The 12,244-nt window shown below is 38.3% G+C and overlaps 1 protein-coding gene across 1 annotated transcript in view; it reads left to right on the top strand.

Moving 5' to 3' along the window:
- MYBPC1 (myosin binding protein C1) overlaps positions 1-7,891 on the top strand; it is an 81,813-nt gene extending 73,922 nt beyond the window's left edge. Inside the window, exons 29-31 of the mRNA XM_019651864.1 lie at positions 832-968; positions 2,671-2,857; positions 7,218-7,891. Of these exons, the coding sequence (XP_019507409.1) occupies positions 832-968; positions 2,671-2,857; positions 7,218-7,318 (425 nt within the window). The 3' untranslated portion in view covers positions 7,319-7,891. The remainder of the gene's footprint in view (positions 1-831; positions 969-2,670; positions 2,858-7,217) is intronic.
- The last annotated feature ends 4,353 nt before the right edge of the window (positions 7,892-12,244 follow it).

Below are 12,244 nucleotides of genomic sequence, written 5' to 3'. Positions count from 1 at the left end.
GGTCCAAATGTCAGCTAATTTACACAACAAAAGACGCCATTATAGCTCTCATTGCTTAGGAAATTTCAATGGGATTTTTTTTACCCTGAGCTTTGTGCCAGAAATGGGATGAAGACCAAATGTGTATTTCTTATTATAAATCACAATGTCACAACTGGACATCTGGAAACCTTGGTTTTCAGTGACTAGAGAAGACTGAAAGAAGAAGGTAATGTGGTGAAAGAGAATAAGAAAATGGTAAACACATTATTAAATACTGGTAACAATGTCCCAGTAAAACATTAATTTTACAAGTAAAATTTTTAGAGGAAAATGATATTATCATTACATTTTCTAAAATAACAAGCTTTAATGTATTCTAACTTCTGGGCAGTTGGTGTATAATTGACTGAAAGCACAGGGAGAGGAAAAAGTATAGACATTGACATCTGGAGCTTGGGTTACTTTTATTCTTGGACACCTTCAATGTAGCTACACAGGAGACCCAGGAAATGGGTGAAACTGAATTCTGTTCCTCTCATTTCATTTCCTCGGGAACCACTCTCCTTAAAGCTCTTCTTCATTCCTTTCCCATTCAAATGCATTGCTGACCAAAATACCCAGATACTGAATCCTTCTCCATATTTGTTTCAGTTTCAGACAACCACCCTGGCTGTCTTGCCCATGTGTGATTGGCTGTACATTCGTCCCCTTCAGAATGAATGCCATGTGGCGTTCACTCATGTTTTTACATGTTTTTCTAAGCTGAGGGAAATTTTAATCGTGAGTAGAGTATGCCAAGAATAATATATTCTCAGGCCAATTTGTATATTTCTAATGCTTGTTTTTAAGGTAAAGTCTATAAAAATCCAGTGTATGAAGACTTTGATTTCACAGAGGCGCCCATGTTTACTCAGCCTTTGGTTAACACCTACGCTATAGCTGGGTACAATGCCACGCTGAACTGCAGTGTGAGAGGAAATCCTAAGGTACCATGTTTTATTTTTTTTAAAAAACACATCAGTTAAATTTAAGAATGAACCCCAAACTCAGTTTGTATTTTCCACATTATAAATGTAAAGTCGTAATATGGACTGACCCTCCAACTGCTATTTGTATCTTTTTCTGGGGTTGGGAGGGGGTTGAGGGGGGTGGTGTTGGTGGATAATCAGGTACACTATTAATTGGGTTGTCGGAAAAGTCATGACACATTTTTGCGACGAAAAACATAGAAAAATACATCATGACTTTTCTGACAACCCAATAGATGTAGTAGTAAAAATGTTTATATTTATTTACTGCTAAGTGATGCCTTTCTAAGGAAAAACCAAACCACGTATTTTAAAAAAGAACTGAGAGGTAAGCAATGTTTCACCTGAAATATGAGGTGGTAATATTCGTTCATCAAGATTAAAGCAAATGATCCTAAAATGCAAGGCAGAATTTAAAATGTGCTGTATTAAGAGGACAGAGCACTAGGAAAGGAGAAATCGCACCTGATGAAGAGTTACAAAGATTTCAAGGTTTCATGGTGTTGCATTTGAGAAAAACAACCAATTAATGAATGTCGCCCATAGAGATATCTACTTCTGTGTAGCGCTGAGGGAGGGAGCCCTAGAATTTGGAAAAAGTGCAAATAGTGGTATTTTCCAGCAAATACCATAAACAGAAATAGGGACATCAAAGAGAGAAGCCAGATGAGAATGGGAAGAAGCAGATGAATTCATGTTTAATTGGAAGTGACATTGGTACATCCAAATGGGAATGACCTGGACAGAGGAGAGGGTCACCGGCATAGGAGAGAGGGCAGGCAGGCCTGTGACTCTCAGCTGAGGGGTCCCCAGACATGGGGGTGCTACATCCCACCCCGTGGAATGGAAGCTCTCGAAAGAAATACCATTAAGAAAAGAAGGTAGTGAGCAAAACGCCAAGGACCAAGGTGTGAGCCTCAATGAATGCTCAATGAAGGTGGAAGGAGGAAGAAAACAGTGTGAAGAAGAAAGAGAAACATGATCTCTGGGGTCTGAGAAAAGCAAAATCATATAAAAGGTGGAAAAGGGAATGCGGAGGGTGTGCCTCTGCATAAGGAAGGACAAGACAACATGAAAAAGGAGGAGAGAGTCAGTGATGTTAAATGTAGTTCAAGGACAAGGAGAATGGAGTCACTTTCCCGGGCGATTAGGTTATGACAGATCTTGAATTACCTGTTTGGAGAATGATGGTGATGAAAGCAGATGTCAGAGGACAGACTAAATGGTGAGGAGGCATAAGCAGCCCACAAATAATTCAGAAAGAATATCAGGAAAAGGAAGTGGAGAAAATCAGATGGTTATGACACCTTATGGGGATTCTCTGAAAAAAATGCCCAGTGCTATAATACTCTCTTGGATGAGTTAACCGCATAGACCTGTAGATCAAATTGAAATGCAGCTGAGTCTGTTTGGGAAGATTGCCCCAGAGCTGTCCTCTGAACAAACCTGGCTGGCTTCTTCAGAACTGCTTATTTGGTCTCTTGCCAAGCTCTAGGTAGAATTTAATTTGAGAGAAACAGTGCCCAAGTGCAAGTGGATTCTTCTTAGATGTGCTTTCTTTCCATGCCATGCTTGAAAATTCTGTCACTGGCTCTGATGGCCTGTGAATACGCTAAGCACAGATATGTTTGCACCTCATTTACTTCAATATTAATTTCAGCCCAAAATCACCTGGATGAAAAACAAAGTTGCTATTGTGGATGATCCAAGATACAGGATGTTCAGCAACCAAGGGGTCTGTACATTGGAGATTCGCAAGCCCAGCCCCTATGACGGGGGCACTTACTGCTGCAAAGCAGTCAATGACCTTGGGACAGTGGAGATCGAATGCAAACTGGAGGTGAAAGGTATGATGTCCAAGATCTTGGGGATAGGATAAAATGAAAGAAAATCATTAATTGTTGTCCTTACTGCAGAATCCAAATTGTTTGCCAAAATGTTCTGTGGTGGAGGAGGGGAAGAGCATTTGGGGAGAGAAGACATTTTTTATATTTTGCATTCACTCTTGATTTATTCGTGAGGGCTTCTTGGTTATTTTATTAGGCTTAAGTTTATCTCTTGCAATTCTTGTTAACTAAAAAAATATAAATTTCAGTGGTATGTGCACAGCATGGTGAGAATAAATAAAGTCAAGGAGGTATTATTTTGGTGAGGTAGTCCATCTATAAATAGAAGCCTAGTGCAAAAACTTACCTAATGAAACTGCAATTAAGGAATTTACACAATTGTTAATTAGTTTACTGTTTTCTGAAACTTTCAATATACATGGGTAAGTTTGCTAATTTAGTGTACAATATTACACATGTGGAATATAGCATACACATATTTTTACCAGTTGCTTTTAAAAATCTCAGAGAATTTCCATTTACAGGAATGCATTTCGTTTATACTTGTTTTCAGAAGTTTGCAACCAATGAAGTCAAGAAAACATATAAGGATTACTATGGTAGAAAAGTCTCAGCATAACCTGTCATATTAATCAATTTTCATATTAATTGAGTATAATTGAGTACCCTCAAGTTTTTTCTTGACAAAGCCTACTTTGGGACACCATGAAAACTCCTACAGCTGTCAAAGTCACCATTATGAGATAATAGGTGACATGTCCTAATGTGCTTTCTCTTATCCTTATTGTATTGTCTTGCCTTTCTGTGATAACTTATGTCTTTTTTCCTATACCCTATAATGAAGAAATTATGATCTAAAAAAAAGATTATCTTGTAAATATCTAGTTTAGAAAAAACATGGTAAATGCTTAGGGTATTTATGTTTAAAAAAAGTTTTTTAGTCTTAAATTTAGTATAAAATAGTAAAGAAGCTTCTTGAAAAGATTTCCTTTTATAACTTTAAAAAAATATTATTCTTTCTCTTATGATCTCTGTCCATCCTCAAGTAATACAGTATAGTGGATTCATAACTGAGTGAGGGAAAAATATTTTTTGTTTTATTTTCCTTTCAAATATAAAACAACATTCTTAGGATGTTTCAAACTTTACTAAGATAGTGCTTACAAATTTAAACGTTATTATTTTAGCTACTTATTAGCTTTAAATGCAGATTAAAGTCACAGTTGCAAATATATCCGGTTTCTAAACTCCTAGCCTTATTAGTTCCAAGGTATTGCTGGTATTTATGTTTCAACATCCAAAAAACAAAAATCTAGTACCACTTCTGAGTGCTTTGTGAGTAACTGAATGTTGCTAATGATATAAAATGATGATTTCATAAATGGTTCAACATTGGGGGTCCTCCATGAAAGCTAATAATGTTATGCATGCTCAACATGTTATATATAGTAATTGTATAGTGCATTATATAGTAATTGAATTTAATAATATAAATAATGTATTCTGGTACAAAAGTTCATAGTAAGATAGCAATTTATAATATATTGGTAAAAGCTTTTGGTCCTAAAGTAAAGCCACGATTGTTTATCATCAGATTGTCTGATAATGGGTGACTTGAATCAAGTTAAGCTATGAAAAATAAAGTTAAGAATGTCAATCAAGAATAAATAAATACTGGTACAAATATTCTAATTCTACAGTGATATATCAAGGAGTAAATACCCCTGGACAACCATTCTTCTTGGAGGGGCAGCAACAGGTTTTAAAAATTCGTATCCCACTGGATATTCTACTTTCTGTTCCATTCCTCTTACATGAAATCGCATTTTGCATGTAAAGCTTGACGTTCTGATTTGCTTTTAATTATATTTTTTAGCAGCTCATGGCATACAGTGTTTATGCCATGAACAAGGAAGGCCAAATTATTCAAGGATATTAAGTAATGTAGGAGTTAAGTTTTGTCAGAAAACTAAGTACCATACCACAGGTCCCCATAAAGAAATCCAGGAAGCTACATTTGAAGATGACCTTGTTTTAGATATAAGATTATCAAAACCTAGGACAGTGGCATTTCTTTAATATTTTCATTTTTCATAGATCAAGAGATCGGATCTTCCTTTAAGATAGTTTCCTTAGGTTCATGTTGAAACTCAGAAAACTGAACATTTTTAAGTTGCTACATTATAGAAAAAGTGTTCTGGTTCATTTTTGATGGAGCGAGGCCACAAATTAAAATAAACCCAATATTTGGAAACTTTCAGTTAAGAGTTTCCAGTGAAAAATTCACCAGTAGAATATCTATAACCCATCTATCTTTGGTCCCATTTTCATGGGACCAAAAGTATTTCATATATTTACGAATGAAAATGAGAGAAAAATTCTAGGCCCCAGTACTAAATGCATTAAGCAATAAATGAGCCCTATCGTATGTGTATGATTCACTTCCATTTGGAAGAGTGAATTAAGAAGTTCTTTGGGGCTTGGTAAGCAACCCAATGTAAACTTTAGTGACATAGATCTATGCCTGTGTTTACAATATTTTCTCTGTGACTCCCCAGAGATAATGTCAGCTTTCAAAAGAGGAAAGAATTAGGGTTCTTTCTTTAAAGTTTTTTAGATTATACACATAGTCACTTTCTAGCATGTTTGTCTAAGCCTTGTGTTTATTTAAATCAGTCATATATAACCAGTTCAGAATACAACATTCTAGAATATACTAGTCTAATATTTTTATCCACTTGATAATTTTGCCTTTTAGAATTTCAACATATATATATGTACACTAATGCTTTGTCTCTTATCCCTGTTTTTCTTTTGTTGAAAAACACAATATATATATGTTGTAGGGGTTTTTTATTTTTAAGCTAATGGTTTGGAAGCTCTCACTGTAAATATTCACTGTACAATCACATTAGCTTTGCCACCTGTTTAGGCAAAGTGGTTGTACATATTAATAAATGTTTCACATATTAATGATCCTTTTGAAGTGACTGGATCTCTGCTGTTCATTTCACGCGCTTCTCTGTTCCTACATCTTTCACATGACTAAGGATTAATGAAATCATCTCATCATAATCATGACCATAATTTCATTCAACAAGTACTCAACTTTGGTTTTAGCACTTTATTAATACTTACAACTTCTCTCTCTCTCTTTCTCTCCCTTTTCCTTAGTTGTAGCACAGTAAGGATTTTTGAATGTATATTATCATCTAAGGTAAGCTTTCATATGGTTTTTTGGCATATGAAGCTTATGACTGTCATAAGCCATACCAAGCCTGTGGAGTATGGCATGATTTTCATTATGTAATCCAATGAAAATAGACTGTTTAAAATCTCTAACTTTGTAGTTTTTATTTGTATTTCAGTATCTTGAAATTAACAGCTAGTACTTATTCAGCACAACAATTTCCTGTTGACATGAAGCAAGTGGTTGAATGCAGTAGAGCATGAGTTTAAAGCATTTAATGTAGATGAAAATGAGTGATACCCAAGCATTCTGAGCTCTTTGCATCAAGGAATGGACATGTACATAAGTGGCATTATTTCTACAATATGTGACTTGAATTTTTTATTTTAAAAAAAAGGAGAATGACTTTTCCAAATTTGCATTAAAGAAGTTTTAAGAATGTTCAAATGGCATGCTGGTTTTGTCTGGACGTGAATTTATTAGCAAGTAGTGGAGCTTCTCTAAAGGACCATGAAGTGTTATGGTTTCATGGGTTCTCTTGTGAAGGGTACTTTTACTTTTTAAATATAATTCAGAAACTTGGAAGGTAAGTATGAAACTTTAGTAGGTATTTCTCTCACCTTCAGAAGGTATGGGGTAGGTTTTAGTATTTTTAACAAAATGTTTCCCACGTTTTCACTTTGGCCAATGTATAAATAGCCAAAGTGAAAGGAGTAGCCCCTTTTCTCCACTGTGCTTGAGTCAGAACTTGTGCTGAATGTAAAAAGAACATTAACAAACTGGAAATAGTTTTTCCCACTGACACATAATGTGCTATACATTTATTCTGCCATTCACTCAGAATACTTTAATTATCTATAGAGAACCCCAAAACCTCTCAAAAAGCAATAAATACTTCCCGACCAGTTAGGAGTTTAAGCTAAGCTTGAATAATAGGAGGGAACAAAAAACTGCTGTGGGTCGGCCAGGAACTTGCTTTTCCTTCTAGATGCCAAGTGCTTTAAATTCTAAATGTACTAAACCCAGAAGATTTCCAAGTAGGGACTGAATGAACCTTTGTAACTAACTGGAACACAGTCACATTTCCAGGCAGCTAGTCCAGAAGTATCATTTCAGTGATTTTTCACCTCGACGGTTTTGACTTTGCCTTTTCTTTTTTGTCCCCTCTAGGTGGCCTTTCCTTCTGCAGGCTCCTCTTGCAAGGCGTGCCTCCTAACATAATCGATTCGTATTTGCGAGACTTGCAATCAAGCAATCCTGAGGACTACTAAGGGCCTGGGCACTGCCTCTCTGCATGCCACGGCTTTGAAATCTGGTTGCAATGAGAAAGCCTTTTCTGTTTTAACACCAGGCACCTAAGTGTGGCCATTTGTTTTCCCTCCCAGTGTTAAAGAAAAAAAAAAAAAAAAAAAAAAAAAGTTTGCACGGATTGCTTCATTAAAAATTGCAAACAAAATCCCATCAGAAGTCAGCATTTTGATCATTATTGTCTGTGCTTGGTCATGGCACTTTACAAAAAAAGCAAGCTACAGAATAAGCAAAAGCAGTTATTTTAGTTTAAAATAATAGGCTGTAAATGCTTTTTTTTTCCAGAGTAAAAAAAAACAGTAAAACACACCACGATAAAATCTTGAAAACCCATCTTTCTCTTGATCTAAGAGATTTTCTAAGCAAAGCAGAGATGTTTATTTCACACAACCCTGCTTAACACCAGTGGATCTGTGCCTTTTTCCGGTTTGAATGCACTAAAAGACTCCTTAAAGCCTTTCAAACAAGTTTTCTCAACAGAAGGGAAAAATGTATCCAATAAATGCTACAATAAATCTGAAGTGTTTATGATGAGATGACATAGTATTTGTTTTTGTGTTTGGGGTTGTATGCTCAGACAGAGTGAGAACAAAAGGCTGGGAACCAGCCTGGCTACCAAAGTCAGGCCTGACCTCCATCGTGTCGCTGGTTTGACATCCTGGCCAAATCCACCAGAGCTCCTGCCAAAACAGTGAGTCACAGTGACAAGAGAGCTGTTGCAGACTACAGAGCAGTTATAGATTGGGGGTTTGCTCGTGGCATCCATTCAAGTTGATGGAGACCTTCTTCAAAATCTAGAAACTGACAAACATTTGTCCACATCCATAATCTTTTTAGCAACTGCCTTCCCTTTTTCTGATGTTGTAGAGAAAGGTTGAGTTAAGGGTAAAGTACCCCATCACACCACAGGGTTCTGCCTCAGGTCCTGGCTCAACTGTCCTCTTTCCTGATGCCTAGAAAATGGGGAGAAGAAAAGTCTCTCCATTTCAGTCCACACTGGTGACTTCAGAGATGCCTGTGGTCCAGCCCAGTATGGTCCACTGAAAGACACATGCCCCTGCAACTTGCTAGACAAGTGTGGACCTGGGGTCTTTCTGTTCTGAGACCATTGTTAGCTATTTACCTGCTATTTTTAAAGATGTTCTTTGTGGGAACACTGGACAGTTCTACTGCTCAGTACCCGCCTTGGGTCTGGGCAAGAACGACTTCTGCACTTTCAAAAGCCTCAACGCTGGTCCTTCTCCAACCACATCTCCTTACACAAAGCAGGGAGACCATAGAACTAAGGGATGTGCCTACTTGGAACCCTTACCACACCGCTCCTTCTTATAGACTGTACATTAGGGCCTTTTTCCTGGGCTCAAGCCTATCAGGAAAAACCGTGTGGCCAGTATATGCACCCTGAGACCCAAGGGGTGGTCTAGAGGCACCTGTTTGCTGGAAGGTTGGGGTGTGGGGGTGCGACTAGAGCCTGAGGCATCTACATGTGTGCAAGTGAGACCCTTCATGGTGTGATGCAGGAAGGGGCTGTGAAGCAAAGAGCAGGGAGACAGGAGACTGCCAGTGGCCACAGGCCTCTGGCAAGTATCTCTGAAGAATCTGATAATTTTATTGGGCTGTCATATGACATATTTTGTCTAAGTGTTTCAAAGGTCATTTATTTATATAAAGAACAAAGATCAATCAGTGATATACTGCCTGCTTTGTTCGATAACCTTTTGCCATCTTTCAATGAGCTGCATAATTCCTCGTTCATAGAAGGACCTGTCTTTATTTGCGGAAAACTGAACAAGGTACTGATTTACAGCCTCATCTGAATTGAACGTTATACCACGCAAGGAGTTTTGAAGAGAGCGAAACAAGTGGAAGTCTGACAGTGCAAGCTCAGGTGAGTATGGTGGGTGTGGCAACACATCCCATCCAAGCTCCAGTAATTTTTGACAGGTGATCAGACTTGTGTGTGGTCTCGCATTGTCACGATGGAACACAACTTCTTTATAATTAACAAGCTCTGTATGTTTCTGGATGATGGATTCATTCAAACTGTCCAATTGCTGACAGTACACATTTGAATTGATTGTTTGGTTCCTTGGTAGGAGCTTGAAAAACACACACCCTTAAAATCCCACCACGCTGAGAGCATAACCTTCCTCTGATGAATGTCTGCTTTCAATGTCGTTTGGGGCGAATCATCACATCGGGACCAAGACTGTTTGCACACCACATTATTGTAAACAATCCACTTCTTATCTCCAGTTACCAGTCGTTTCAAAAAGGACCATTTTTCTCATGTTTAATGAGCATATTGCAGATGTTTATATGCGCCATCAAATGAACTTCTTTGAGTTCATGCGGAACTCAAATATCGAGCTTGCTTACATAGTCCAGCTTCTTCAAGTGGTCATGAATGCTTGAATGATGGATGTTCAATGTTTCTGCAATCTCTTGTGTCGTGTAACATGGGTTTGACTCAATCAACGCCTTTATTTTGTTGTCATCAACCTTGGTGGGCCTCCCTGACTGAGGAGCGTCATTGAGATCAAAATCACCAGCATGGAATTTCGTGAACCATCGTTGGCACTGACATTCTTGTAGAGCATTGTCACCATAAACTTTATGCAACTTTTCACAAGCTTGACGTGCGTTCTTTCCTTTATGGAAGTAAAACAGTAAAATATGGCAAAAATGCAGTTTGGTCTTCCATCTTCAACATGTAAAATCTCCAAAACTCACTCAAATCGCTCAATTTTTTTTAGAATGAAGCTAGAACTGTCAGCTGTCAAATGACAGCAATAACGTAGATGCGAATGACTCTAGTACTTCCAAAAATGAACTAGTGCCATCTGTTGCAAACATGTGTCATGACTTTTCCGTCAACCCATTACATCCAAACCTGGCCTTCCAGGTCATTATGAGGATATCTTCATGAAGACTACAGGCTACAACTATTTTCTTAACTATCTGTTAGCTTGATTCTTAGCTTCTAAATATCTATGTATATGAACTATAAAAGTTAGGGATCAGGCAGCCCCCAATCTCCATTCCCTTTCCTGTATCCCCTTCTCCCCTCCTTCACCATCCACTCTCACCTCCCTGCTATTACCATTTCCTCCTCGCCACCCACCAAACTCCAGATCTGACTCTCTGTCTCCTTCCTCACTTAAGTTCTCCTGAATGGGATTCTAGAAATATAAATTTGGCCTATTTTTCCCTAGCAGTAAGAGTAGAATAAGGAATAATAACACCAGATAGTATTACCAATTCTCCGTATAATATTAATTGATTTTAAGTTAAACTCTAGTCCCTCTCCCTCTCCACCACCAGACACTGAATCTGTCAACACCCTGACCCCAGCCTCAAGAACTACGTGAAATAAATATTCATCATCTGAGTCAATAAATTAATAAATAAATAAATAAAATTGAACTCTACATTTGTTTTAGTTCCTTATTCCAGGGCCACTAATTACCATCCTTGCACCAAAGATTCAGGTGCTACATGTAGATATTTTTAAATTCCTTTGTAATGAAACTTTGATAAATTGGCGTAGACTAGATAAGCATACCCACCCATTGAATGGCCAGCTCTCCTCATTCTAAGGGCTGTCATCACCCTCTTAAAATCCCTCGATGATCTCTCTCTGTCTCCAAATGCACTGACCTGAGCAATCTCTGGCTGGCCTAGCTGAATATTTTTCTTCTTTCTGGAGTAGATTAGTAGGAACAAAATACCAGGGAGGCAGCAAGAAAGTTCAACACTCCCAGAGGGCTCCCTCAGAGTGTGGCTTGGGGCGCTGGGCTGACTCAAGTCACTGAAGCAAAAAAACCCTTGCACTCTACTGCACAACCATAACTTCCCTTTCTCCTAAGTAATAGCTTTAGAAAGAATCTTTTTGTTCTTTGTAGATAAGAACTTACATAGCTACCCACAGGCAAGAGAGTGCCTCCTTGTACTACTCTAGTCTCACCCTTCTCATAGTCTTGGATGGAGCCCAGAAAAATATCTTAAAGACATTCTATACCAATTTAAAACTTTAAAATGTTTTAAGTTAATGAAAAACAAAAGCTATCTAGGGGTTGCCAGCCACACTATGGCAAGGGAAGAAATCATAATTCAGACATTGTAAGGCATCCTTCTTGTGTGAATGGGACAAAGGGTACTTGGAAAGGAGCCATGTTGCAAAATAAACCAACTGCTGGTTTGAAATCATCTGGTCATTTGGAAAGTTCTAGGCACTAGCGAGCCAAATAATGTATCCCCTGCAGGCTATGGGATAAAGTGACATTGGGCGTTCATCCCAACCCCCCCCAACTGAGTGTGTCCACTGGGGTCCTTGTAAATCCAGTCCCCATTTCTACAGTATGAGGTACCAACAAGCTGGAGTCAGGCTGGGTTATAATGGAGGCTGCCAAAAAGAGGCAGAGCCTCACTCTGCATGGTTATCTTTATGCACTTCTTAGTAGCTCATAGTTAGGGTTTAATAAACATTAGCTACTGGTAGAAGTTGGAGTTCATTAGTGCAATAAGTTGTCCTTCGATGATTTTCAAGTCCTCATAATAGCAAGCAGGGACTCTGCCCCAGAGTCTGCTTTTAGCAACTCCACTCCCTGAAGAAGTGGACCAAGAGTTATGGAAAGAGAGGGAGGATGTGGCAAGAAGGGGCTCGGTGTTGATCTAGCAGAGGGCGGAAAAAGGAAGATGAACTAACATATGATGATTTGTACAAACGGAAGGGGCATCAAGAGCAGAGAGATAAAAATGAAGCCAGAAACAACCTTATCAGGCAAGGAACTAAAGAAAGAGGAAACAAAAGTGAGAAGATCAACCATAAAAAGAAAAGAGCACATATGAGGGCCAGTGACACTGCCCTCCACAGCTAAGATGCTGAA

The sequence above is a fragment of the Hipposideros armiger genome, unplaced genomic scaffold (assembly GCF_001890085.2).
Source record: "Hipposideros armiger isolate ML-2016 unplaced genomic scaffold, ASM189008v1 scaffold_168, whole genome shotgun sequence".
Classification (NCBI taxonomy): Eukaryota; Metazoa; Chordata; class Mammalia; order Chiroptera; family Hipposideridae; genus Hipposideros; species Hipposideros armiger.
This window is presented reverse-complemented; position numbering and strand designations above follow the sequence as displayed.